General features: G+C 41.7%; 1 protein-coding gene across 2 annotated transcripts in view; it reads left to right on the top strand.

Annotated features, from left to right (window-relative positions):
* stag2b (STAG2 cohesin complex component b) overlaps positions 1–12,653 on the top strand; it is a 43,945-nt gene that overhangs the window by 14,598 nt on the left and 16,694 nt on the right. For both annotated transcript variants that reach the window (XM_080035763.1, XM_080035762.1), the window contains exons 9-19: positions 2,377–2,450; positions 2,575–2,698; positions 3,132–3,230; positions 3,371–3,450; positions 3,631–3,738; positions 6,379–6,490; positions 6,605–6,722; positions 6,818–6,921; positions 7,747–7,839; positions 7,942–8,031; positions 9,462–9,665. In XM_080035763.1, the coding sequence (XP_079891889.1) occupies positions 2,377–2,450; positions 2,575–2,698; positions 3,132–3,230; positions 3,371–3,450; positions 3,631–3,738; positions 6,379–6,490; positions 6,605–6,722; positions 6,818–6,921; positions 7,747–7,839; positions 7,942–8,031; positions 9,462–9,665 (1,206 nt within the window). The remainder of the gene's footprint in view (positions 1–2,376; positions 2,451–2,574; positions 2,699–3,131; positions 3,231–3,370; positions 3,451–3,630; positions 3,739–6,378; positions 6,491–6,604; positions 6,723–6,817; positions 6,922–7,746; positions 7,840–7,941; positions 8,032–9,461; positions 9,666–12,653) is intronic.

The raw sequence follows: 12,653 nt of genomic DNA, 5'->3' as shown, positions 1-12,653 counted from the left end.
AAAGTTTAAAAAAAAATAACTCCGCGCGTATATACGCAGCTAACGCGGCTAAAATGTTGCTTTAGCGCGAGTGACGCATCTACGCGCCATGTACGCGCGTAAACCAATGGTTCCCTATGGAAAAATAGCCGATTTTATACGCGTCTGTACGCGTGTAAAATGTGTAGTGTGTTCGCACCTTTAGCGCCGTGCCTCATGCGACCCTGGCCAGTGACCATCTTGACTAAAACATTTTCTGGGGGAAACACTGAACACCATTAGGTTTAACTTTCTTCTCGACCAAAGGCTGGCTTTCTGCCGTCCTCTAGAAGTTTTTCAAAGCTCCCGGCGATACGCACCGTCTCCCTCCTACTCGGCACCAGCTGAAAGTTAAACCATCAGGTGAGGGAGGGGCCGGTGCACGGCTGAAAGAAGGGTTCGCTGCATTTACAAGCCTGCATGCCACGGCGTGTGGATTAACGATAGTCTAAATGCGATTATATTGTTTTTGTGATTGAGGGAAATTCAAGTTATTGCCCAGCCCTACATGAAGGATGACTTAAATTGGGATCAATTTGGAGAGGTTTTAATTAGCTAAATTTACTCTAAATTTGTATCATTTTGGCGCTGGTGATTTTCCTTTGGCGCTGGATAAATCCTGTTTTTGACGTGGGTTCCATCTGGTAGCCTACGTGTGTTCCATGACGGGGCCGTTATCTTAAAGGGGTAGTTCGCAATTTTAGAAATAGGGCCCCATTTCCCAGTGGGCCAATTGTGTTATTTATCATTGGAGACGTTTTCAACAAATTTCCTTCAGTCTTTCTAGTTGCAGAGATCGCTGGTGCTAGGCTAGCCTAAGTCAACGGTTGTGGCTAGCCTGCTAATAAAAAATGCAAGGTTGGTTTTATTTCTAACATTTTTCGATAGTCTGGCATTATAATTGATTTGCCTCGGGTGTACTGTGGAGTGGGTAAGACTGTTTTTATTAGCAGGCTAGCAACAACTGTTGACATGCTGAAGCCCCAGCTACAGCGGCAAGACCTCGCAGGCGCTTTTAAATGGTGGGAAATAAATGATCCAAATGAAACCAGCCTTACCGGTCCAAGGTAGCCTGGCTCCGCCCGCCCGCCTACTTCCGGCCAAATTTTATTTTCCCTTCAGTAGTCAGTCTGGGTGTACAGCCCATTTCCCAGTTTTGCCGGAGATTCGACAGCCGGTCCAATCAGCGAACAGAGCGAGTGGCTGAGAACGATGACGTCGAAGTCGCGCTCCAGTTTCAGTTGCGGCCAGAAGCCGGCTCATGACACACGTGACGACCAAACGTTATGCGATTGGTTGGCTAATCCAGAGTGGCACTGGGCAGATCCAATAGTTTTAAACTTTAACAGACACCCGCCTCCATGAGTGAACGTTTGCCAATTACAGCACTGCCAGACCTTCTGTACAAATTAAATGAAGTACGATGGTCTGGTAGCACCAGGCTAGGTCCAAGGTATATGAGTAAAGCATTTTACTATTATAGGTGTTTGTGACCATAAATCTGTTCCATTTCTTGAACTGCAACAGCTCTGTATTACCCCTTTCACACCAAATAGAACCAAGAGCCAGTTCCGGGCTGGTGCTGGGGCCAGTTCAAAACTGGTTACAGCCTTATACCAATTATGAACCGGTTGGTTTCACACCGACCAGAGCCAGCCATGGAGCCAAGAGAGCAATGTCATGACGTCACTGTAAACATCTGTGTATGACGCCCGCTGCTCTTGTGGCTAACGCGAAAGCTAGCGCTAGCTTTTAAGCACAACAACAGCGGCGAAAACGTCTTATTTTTACACTTGTTGCATCTCGCTTTGCTCTGTTAACCCATACAGCGTATTTTCGCAGGTCAATTTGATCGCTACGTTCGATAATTATATTATGTTTACGTCTCTTAGAAGCGGTGTTTTTAAATATGGCGGGCATGAGGTTTGAGTTGGTCTGGTTGGTCAGGATAATCCCTCCCCCGGCCGCTGGTGCAGGCAGTTCTCTAGCCCAGCTCAATCCTGGGGTTGGGGTTGAACCACTTTTTACAGCCCGGAGCCGGCTCTCTGGCGGTGTGAAACCAAAAAACTGGCTCTAGCTCCGATTTTTCGGCGGTGTGAAAAGGCCATATGTGGTAACCCCCAGTGACTGTGTCAGGGCTATGTGTTAGTGTATTAGGTTATGTAAGAGCAGCCCCCACCGGGCATCCATCTGTTAGTTGACTGTTCAGCCACACCACGCGTGGTGCCAGAGCTGGCCCCGGCACATGTCTTCTAATGTTTACAAAACCTTACTGTAGCATTCTAGTCAGTAAGGCTTTATGTTTGACCAAATAATCAAAATGTTTTTCTTTTTCTTTTCCCCTGCTCTTCATTGCAGCTCCAAGAAAATCAGGACGAGATTGAAAACATGATGAATGCCATATTCAAAGGAGTGTTTGTTCACCGATATCGGTATGGCCTCACATAATGCACATCTATTCCTAAAGAATGTTCACTTTAACACTGGTTGTTGATGCTGCAACAGAAAACACCTTGTATTCTGTCTAACTAAATGACTCTATAATGTTGTTTACAGTGATTCAATAGCAGAAATCAGGGCAATCTGTATAGAAGAGATTGGAGTGTGGATGAAACTGTATAGCGATGCCTTCCTCAACGACAGCTATCTGAAGTATGTGGGATGGACCATGCATGATAAGGTGGGTCTTCTATAACACACCTATTGACCACCAACACCACTTGACTGTGTGCTGACACAGACCCTCACTCTGCTCTTCCACCTGTTTGTGTAGGCTCACTGGAATTCTGTCAGTTGTGTGTCAACATGAAGTGTGGCTATGACTCATTATTCCCAGTGTAACTGCACATCAATCTGAGCATATGTCTTAGCAGCCAGAATAAGTGATGACACTTTTTTGGTGTGAAGGGCTGTTAAAAGTGAAGCCACAAAGTTCAGAACACTGGATGTTAACTTGCTATCACTCCAGCATTGACTTACACGTGTAATAGGCAAAATGAAACACATGTGAATCTGGTTCAAGAACATATTACTTGACATTTTTAAATCTGCTAGCTGCTGTGTTACTGTCATTGTGCTTTGGATGATGCCTGTTTTCTCCTTCTCTGTTCCAGCAAGGGGAGGTGCGTCTGAAGTGTCTGACAGCTCTGCAGGGTCTCTACTACAACAGAGAGCTCAACGCCAGACTGGAGCTCTTCACCAGTCGCTTCAAGGTCAGCACCACCTGCTGGCCTACTTTAACACTACAGCTCCCACCTTATTTACACTCTGATACATCTGAACACATTATGCTGCCATTCAACTGACATGACTCCATTCAGTCAAATAACTCATTAAATCTCTCCTCGTATAGGACCGGATCGTCTCCATGACTCTTGACAAAGAGTATGACGTCGCAGTACAAGCCATTAAGCTACTCACCCTCGTCTTGAAGTAAGTGTCTGCGTGCTGGATGGTATTTCATGTTGCTGTTTTACATGTCAGTGGGACATCGTCTGTACGTAAAGGACAAGGTCTTGTTCACACTTCAAGAAACACATGGACGACGTGTGTGGGACTGGACACTGCTTTGGAAGTTTAATTGAATGCCACTCTTTCTGTCTGTCTCTGTAGTAGTACAGATGAGGTGTTGACCCCTGAAGACTGTGAGAGTGTCTATCACTTGGTCTACTCAGCACACAGGCCTGTCGCCATAGCAGCTGGAGAATTCCTCTATAAGAAGTATGTTGGTAAAGTATTGAAAAATGAATGTTGATGGAGGGGGAAATAAACAGGGCTTTCACCATTAGTTGTGTATGAACATTAGTTGAATTAGCTGTCGTCCGGTGTTAAAACGTTCACCTTGCTGTAGTCAAGTACAACCAAGCCCCAACCTCAGTGATTTTTACCAGCATCCAATAAGGAAGTGACCACAACTGTAGTTACCAGGAAGTGCCACTGGGGGCTGGGAGCAGAAGACAGCCATCTCTCATTGACTCCAATGTTAAACATGCCGTTTTCACAGCATTATTAAACCTATTTACAGCCTGGGCCAATAAACCATTTTAGTCTTTATGTCTAGGTTATATCTCCATGACAACACTGAGGGGGGTGAATTATTTTGGCCCACGCTAGTTTTTATTCTTTTGGAGGTTAAAATGTATTGGCGCGATCTCTTGAGTGACAGCTCTCCGCCCGTTGTCCCTCACTTTGCCTCGGAGGTATACGTCACCTATCTCCCTCCCCCTCACAAAATGGCGACGCGCACAAACCAGGATTATTGGATGCCGTGTGAATAACTGAGGTCAGCCCGGATGCTACATCCATATTATTTACTATCTATGAGTACAACCCCAATTTCGAAAAAGTTGGGACGTTATGTAACACGTATATAAAACTGAATACTTTTTTCACATACAATCAAGTTGAAAACAATACAAAGGCAATATATTTATGTTTAACTTTTGTCTATTTCATTGTTTTTCCTAAATATATGCTTATTCCGAATTTGATGCCAGAAACACATTTCAAAAAAGTTGGGACAGGAGCATTAAAAGATTGGGAAAGCTGTAGAATGTTAAAAAAACAGTTTGTTACATTACTCACATAAACATGTTAACTGGTAACAGCTGATATTATCATGAATGGATATAAAGGGCCATCCCGTAAAGATTCAGTCTTCACAAGCAATAATGGGGTGAGGCTCAGTGAAACATTTTAAAAACAACATTCCTGCAAATAATTTAAGGATTTCACCAACTACAATCCATAATATAATTAAAATATTTAGTGAATCTGGAGAAATCTCTGCACGTCAGGGGCAAGGTCCAAAATTAAAATGTAATGCCCATGACCTCAGGTGGCACTGTATTTAAAAATAAATTATTTTATAAAGGATATTACTACATGGGCCATGGAACACTTCAGAAAACCATTGTCGGTAAACACAGTTTATCGCTCCATCCACAAATGCAAGATAAGACTATCATGCAAAGTGAAAGCCATATATTCTCTGGGTCTGGGCTCATCTGAGATGGACTGACGCAAAGTGGAACAGTGTGCTGTGGTCTGATGAGTCTACATTTCAAATAGTTTAGTTAGCTTGTGTGATAATCAAAGTTCATTTCGGACACTAAAATCCATCGGTAACAGACATGTCGGTGTTTGCACACATGTAGACGAGTATTCCATAGGGAGAGGATAATATATCCCCGCTGACAGATTAGTCGAACCGACGTTACCCGTGCAGATAGCAGCTCTGCTGCTCTCTCAGCGGTGAGAAGCTCCTGCGCTCCCCGGGGCAGTCACCCTCTCCGCGGGGTGAATTTACAAGCCACCGCAGCCTCAGCTAAAGAGGATAGCTCCATTAGGCTAATGAGCTAAGCTAAGGAGGAATCCACCAATTCAGTCAATTCAGTGCTCTGAAACCCCACACGGCCCAAAACTACTCAAATGTCACATTGCATTTTTCTATTTTGTTGAATGCTTGAAAATGTGCGTTTTTATAAAAGCTGAAAATAATCAAATATGGGTTAATACTTTATTTGTTGAGTATTTAATTATGTATATGAAATATTTATTAATTGAATTTACAGAAAATATGCTATATCGTCAAATGTATCGTTATCGGGATAAGACATTTCTATATCGGGATATGAGATGTTGGTCATATAGCCCAGCCCTATCCGGGCCACATTCTGCACATCTTAATACAGCTTGGCTTCATAGGAACAGAGTGCAGGTACTAGACTGGCCTGTCTGCAGTCCATACCTGTCTCCCATTGAAAAAATGAGGTGCATTATGAAGCACAAAATATCACAATGGAGACCCCGGATATAATATAATAATTAATAAAGAAAACATTTTTCTTTCAAAATGTCAACAATAAATGTCCTCAGTTCCCAAACGCTAACTCAGTGTTGTTAAAAGAAAGGGTGATGTAACACACTGGTGAACATGCCCCTTTCCCAACTTTTTGGAAACGTGTTGCAGGCACAACATTTAAAATGTGTGTATATTTACAAAAACAGTGAAATTGATCAGTTTAAACAAATACATCTGATGTGTTTGTACTGTTTGATATTGAATACACATCGAAAAGGATTAGCAAATGATCACATTCTGTTTTATTCACATTTATTTAACGTCCCAACTTTTGGGGAATTGGGGTTGTACAGGTGGATATAAAAACTGGACCTTTTGCATCACTGAGTTTGTCTCACATTGACCCTGAGAGTCAGGATTAAGTCTCTATTGGAGGTTTAGTTTTACAAATCACTCAGTTGTCAGCTCAGTTTGAGTTTGTATTTTGAATGCCCCTTGCTGCTCTTAAGTAAACCCGTTTGAGGATGATACCTAACACATGGTTCCTGTCCTCTCAGATTGTTCAGCCAGAGGGAACCAGAGGAGGAAGGTGCCCCCAAAAGGAGAGGCAGACAGAGCGCCAATGCCAACCTCATTAAGACTACTGTCTTCTTCTTCTTGGAGAGTGAGGTGTGTTATCAGGCTATTTCCTTTTTACTGTCACACAAAGACTTCACTTTCTTTATTGACAGTATTTAATCAATTGAAATGCTCCATCATTTGTATGAAAATGTTTCTCCATAGCTCCATGAGCATGCAGCCTACCTGGTGGACTCGCTGTGGGAATGTGGGCCAGAGCTACTGAAGGACTGGGAGTGTATGATCAGCTTACTGCTCGATGACCCCTTGCCAGGAGAGGAAGGTATGGGAGGCTCTGGTTCCCTGCAGTGGTTGCTTACATGTGCTTTATACCACAAACGTGACGGATCATACTCATTGGTTTGTGTTTGTTTGCAGCTCTTACAGACAGACAAGAGACAGCCTTGATTGAGATAATGCTGTGCACTGTACGCCAGGCTGCTGAATGCCACCCACCTGTTGGTAGAGGCACAGGGAAGAGGGTAAGACACACTAACACACATTTAACTGGGGCTCAAGAATATGCAGAATACAACACAGTCTGCTCTATTCATACTAGGGGTGTGCACATGTACATGTGTAACCGGTTAGTAAGTCATAACCGAAAAATCAACTAAAACTCTCTTCTTCTTCTTCTTCTTTTTAAATAAAGTTTTGAAAATGATTCCAATATGTTCTGGAGACACACATTCATTCATTTCACATGACGATGACATCACAGTTAACTGTAAACCAAGGAATTTCCCTCGTCTATCTGTTTAGACATTTTTGTAAAAGTTCACACCCCTAATGCATCAGTTTTCTCCTTATTTCTGGTTTCTTATGAGACATTTCTACTCTGTGGACGGACAGGGTAAATGAATATAGCCTATCGCTTTCTACATGTCCATGTTTAGACAGGTTGAACAGGTGTATTCATAAAGTTTGGCCTTTTTAAATTTTGAAGTAATTATTGCACATACCTCAACTGGGTAGTGTTAATCTTCAGTTTATCTTTTATCACTACAGCAGGGCTGGCTGATAAACACACACACACACACACACACACACACACACACACACACACACACACACACACAAACAATGAGCGGGGAAGACGGATTCTGCAGACTTGCTCTTTTGCAGATGTTTGTCTTGACCTGCACATACATTAACTGGTAATGACTAGCCGCAGAGCTAAATCGTAGTTAGAGTAAAGAGTAAAGTTTACAAGCAGTAATATGTTAAAGAGTGGACCTAGCACATGAATGAATGCAGACAAGTTGTGAGTAGAGGGAAAGCAGCTAACGTTGTGCATGTGTGATCAGGTGATGACCGCTAAAGAGAAGAAGACTCAGCTGGATGACAGAACCAGAATGACAGAGCTGTTTGCTGTGGCTTTGCCCCCTCTACTGGCCAAGGTTGGTTCCATCCTTATGTATCAAAGGCCTGGCTCCAGGTGTGTACTCATCTATCTGAATCTATCTCATATTAACATGCGTTAATGAGTGTTTGTTCTACAGTACAATGTGGATGCAGAGAAGGTGACCAACTTGTTGCAGCTGCCTCAGTTCTTCGACCTGGACATTTATACCACAGGGCGTCTGGAAAAGGTAAGACACTTATCTGTTCATTTTACAAAATATTTCAAAAAGTTTCCCTGCGTTCCAATACCCATACTTCCATACTATTTAGTATGCCAGAAAAAGATATAGGGGAAGGTGGGGTGATTTGTGCAACTTTTTACTCAAAGTGATTTTAAAGTGAGGCTTTGACAGTTATGTCTCCAACTCAAATATGTACATATATTTCAGGATGTTGTGCATCCCTGGCAATAAAAACTTTGGATCTGGAATAAACTGTTTAAGAAATATAGCTTTCGGAAAAAAAGTTGTCTTGACGCACAAATCACCCCACGTAGTGGGGTGATTTGTGCGTCATTGTGTCACAATGACAAAGTCACCATCATCATCTTTCTGGCCATCTGAACTCTCATCAGTGGTGTCGTTAAGTGGAATTGAGATGTCACTCTCTTCTGAGCTACTGTAGACAATCACTTTCTTTTGGTGACCAGCGTATACAGCCATGCCACTGGCACAACTCTCAGAAATGTACTTTGCACTAGTTGCTCCGTGCTTGTGGAACCAACTGCCACCTGACAAATGTGATTCCCCCTACATTTCTGCCTTTAAATCAAGGCTCAAAACCCATATGTACACCCTGGTGTTTCCTCCCCATTAACTATCTTACCTCTGCACTACTATCTGTGTTTATGTGGATGTATGGGCTTTACGTCTTTTATTTTGGTTATTGTTATTGTACCTTCATTGTTTACCTACTGAATGCACTATGTACAGCACTTTGGACAGTGCAAACTGTCATAAATGTGCTTTTATAAATACATTTTACTTACTTACTTACTTATAACTCACCCAGGCCCTTGCGCACAAATCACCCCATCCCCAGAATTTTGGATAATAGACATGATGCAGCAATTTAGGGTTGACATTGTGCTAACTATATAGACTCAAAGTGTAGCATACCAAAGCACTAAAACATGTGTCAAATGTTTTCAAACGTGTCTATAATTGTTCAGACACAATAATCAAAAAACCTTGATCATGGAAATTTTACTTTGAAAGGCAAAACACAGTTTTTTGAGCTTAAATGTGCTTATATCTTATTCCTTGTGTCTCCCTTCTTTACGGGATGAGTCAAATGGATGGCTCTTCTTAAATATGTGGTCACATTTCCAATTTCTTCCACGGTTTTCTAGAAACAAGGGGTTTTGCAACTTCCAAAACGCACAAATCACCCCACCTTCCCCTAGTATGCTGAAAAAACACAAATGCACCACTTACTCCAATAGCATTTGGGAGTATTCATCTTTTATTTTTGACATTTCTCGACATAATCTCCTGTGGCCCTAAAACTCTTCTGTACTTTAGTATGTAGTGTAGTAAAAAGAAAGAGTATGTGTTTTGGAACGCAGGGACAATCTTCCACATTGAAAATGATCACACACTCTTTGTCTTTAATTCAGCACCTGGAATCCCTGCTGCGTCAAATCAGGGAAATAGTGGAGAAGCACACAGACACTGAAGTTTTGGAGGCGTGCTCCAAGACTTACCACGCCCTCTGCAATGAGGAGTTCACCATCTTTAACAGGGTGGACATCGCCCGCTCCCAGCTGCTGGATGAGCTGGTGGACAAGTTCAACAGGCTACTGGAAGACTTTCTACAAGAGGTAGGAGGGGCAGGATCCACATTGGCCTGCACAATGTATGTGTGGAGTGACTTACTATGAGTGACAGATGGTAACTCGTATCATATGTGCTTTGACGGTCATTTGTCATTGAGGGGCGGGGACATCAGTCAGTCAGAGCGTCTGCAGGGAAGTTTACTTTTTTCCTCTCTCCAAGTTATCGGCGCGTGCAAGAAGCCGCAGTATTATTATTTTACCGTGTTAATGTGCCTACTTAGTAGGGCTGGCCCGAATACCATTTTTCAGGCTTCGAATATTCGTTGGTTTTTCCGAGCGAATATTCGAATATTCGTTCCAGAAAAGCACACCATAAAAAACAACATTAAAAAAAAAAAAAAAAAAAAATTAAAAAATTATTTATTTTTTTTATTTTTTTTTAAACGTTAATAATCCCTATATACTCCCTGGAACCGATTTTGACAGTATCTGCATATTTTGTTGAAGATTTACGCGCTCGGAGGTGAAGTAATGGATGCGCTATGACACTTAGTGATGTAATATCCTCCTAAAGAGCAATACTACTACTACTACAATATTACTAACTTTTATATCCAAATATAAAATTAGTTGATGACATTATATTACAGTACTAGCTTCTTGCAAAAAAAAAAGTAAAAAAAAAAAAAAAAAAAAAAAAAAAAATTATAATTTAAAAAAAAAAAAAAAAAACGAAGCTCCGAATACTAATTTAAGCTCCGAATACTAATTTTCCGAACGAGTATTCGAATATTCGAATAATTCGGGCCAGCCCTACTACTTAGTTTATGTGAATCACTTTTATAAATAAATACAGAGTTTTCCAAACATTGTTTTATATGGCCGAATGTATTGATCTATGCGCGCTGATTAATGGCCGCGATTTGCGGATTGTCACTGCAGATTAACGTGTCACCTGAAGTTAATAATGTGCTTTTGGCTATTGCTGTTTTCACGGTGTTTGAATGGGGCGTGGTGTTCTGGCCGACACACCTGAGGTGAATGTAGTGATTATAGCAGATCAGAGCCGAAACAACACACTCACCTGTTTCCTCCACTATCATTATATTTTGCACCGTTATGTTCCAGCGCTGTGTGTGTGTGTGTGTGTGTGTGTGTGTGTGTGTGTGTGTGTGTGTGTGTGTGTGTGTGTGTGTGTGTGTGTGTGTGTGTGTGTGTGTGTGCGAGAAACTATGGGTGACTAGAGAGTGTATTTGTATGTGTTTGATTGATGGTTGTGTAGCAATTATAACGAAAATCCTGTTTGCCACAATATTACTAGTTTATTGTAAGGGAATTTGGTGTGATTGATTTGAGGCTCCATATTATTTTCTGTCTTATTTAATGTATTTTCTCTCTCTTTTCTTTGAATTTGAATTCTCATGACCAGAATACACCAAATTGCATCTTTTACCTGTTCATTATTAAATATTGTCTTTTTGAATTGGGGATGCACCTAACGTCTCATTTCCCCAACGTCTAAACGGAAGTTTTAATTAAGACTAGTCTATTAAAAAACAGTGAGCAGGGTTCGACATAACCAATGGCCCGCTGGCCCGGGGCCAGTAAAATCATATGCAGGGCAAGTTGATTGGCCAGTCACTGTCCCGCCCGGGCCAGTCTTTTTGTATACTACATCATGGTTCATTGAAATGTGCGTTGAGAGTCGTAATGAAAGGAGTGTTTATTTAAGACTCAATATAATAAACCTAATATAAAATACATTTTTTAATGAAAGGCCAGTGGACAATCGATGCGTGGGCGTTTTGGCAGGCGGAGCAACAAGCGGGCGCACTCTCGCTCCGTTGGCAGAGCTGCCTACCGTACGCCTGCGAGTCGACAAATCAATCGACTTACTTTGCCCCCTTTCTTTCTTCCCACAGCAGAGGTTGAGGTGCAGAAAATGAAAACTGCGCTTTTCCTTTAGCTGTCGCCGTAATGTTACAGTATTTGCATCAAAGCCGTAATGGTAATACAAATGAGAGGCTTTTTTTAACCGCTGTGAATGCGTCTCCAGTGATTGTGTCGGTTGTAGACAGAAACTGACGGAGGGACTCGGATCACGGACAGTTCCTTAGTCGCGCAGTTTGTCTGCCGACATGGCTCTGTGTTTTCAGGCTCGAGACATACAATCAGATCGCTGAAGTCTTTCCCATTGAAATCGCTAACGGGGGGAATATCCCCGGTTATTATTTTAGCCACAAACCACAGTTCTTCTGCGCGGCGGCTCACTCGCTGGCGAGATCTCACGGTGAAACGCTGCTATGCTTGGACGAAGGCATTGTGTGTTTCTAAGGTGATTTAACGTCATAGTCTTAGACGAGCGTTTAACTAATGCTGCATATTTTGCACCGCATTGTTTTGTATCAATAGTTTGAAGTGACGCTCCTGCAGCGCGCTCACGAGCAGACGTGAACTCGCATACACGGTGAAATCTCCCATTTAAAAAAAACGGCATAACCCCCTGATTTTCGGATTTCTATTCTATTTTTAAAGTCAACTTGAGCGCAAGTGGAAAACCGGTCATTCGGTCGACACATTCACATCCCTAATGCATATAAAAAAAGTAATAAAAACAGCCTACCACACCACCAAGACTGATCAGACCTTCATCTCTTATTTTTCCCTATGTTTGATCATGACTTCTGCAGGTGAACTATTCATTAAACATTAAACCCAAATTCAAGAATAAAAACAATCATCTAACTACTGGACTTTAAAATACTGGCCTACCCCATCCACATACTTTCAGTTGTAGGCTTCAAATTCAATTTTTGCCTGGTTTTATATTATGTGTATGAGCAATCTCAACATTTCATATAATTAACTAAAAGAAAAATAACCAAATCTAAAGGGAATATCTATACTGTTACAGTATAGATATTCCCTTTAGATGTGGTTATTTTTCTAATACAGGTATTATAATTATTGACACTAAATTATGAAGAAAAAAAAAGTGTGTGCAGGGCCAGTGAAAATATACAAGGGGCCAGT

This window comes from Ammodytes marinus (genome assembly GCF_949987685.1).
Source record: "Ammodytes marinus genome assembly, chromosome: 10".
NCBI lineage: Eukaryota > Metazoa > Chordata > Actinopteri > Uranoscopiformes > Ammodytidae > Ammodytes > Ammodytes marinus.
This window is presented reverse-complemented; position numbering and strand designations above follow the sequence as displayed.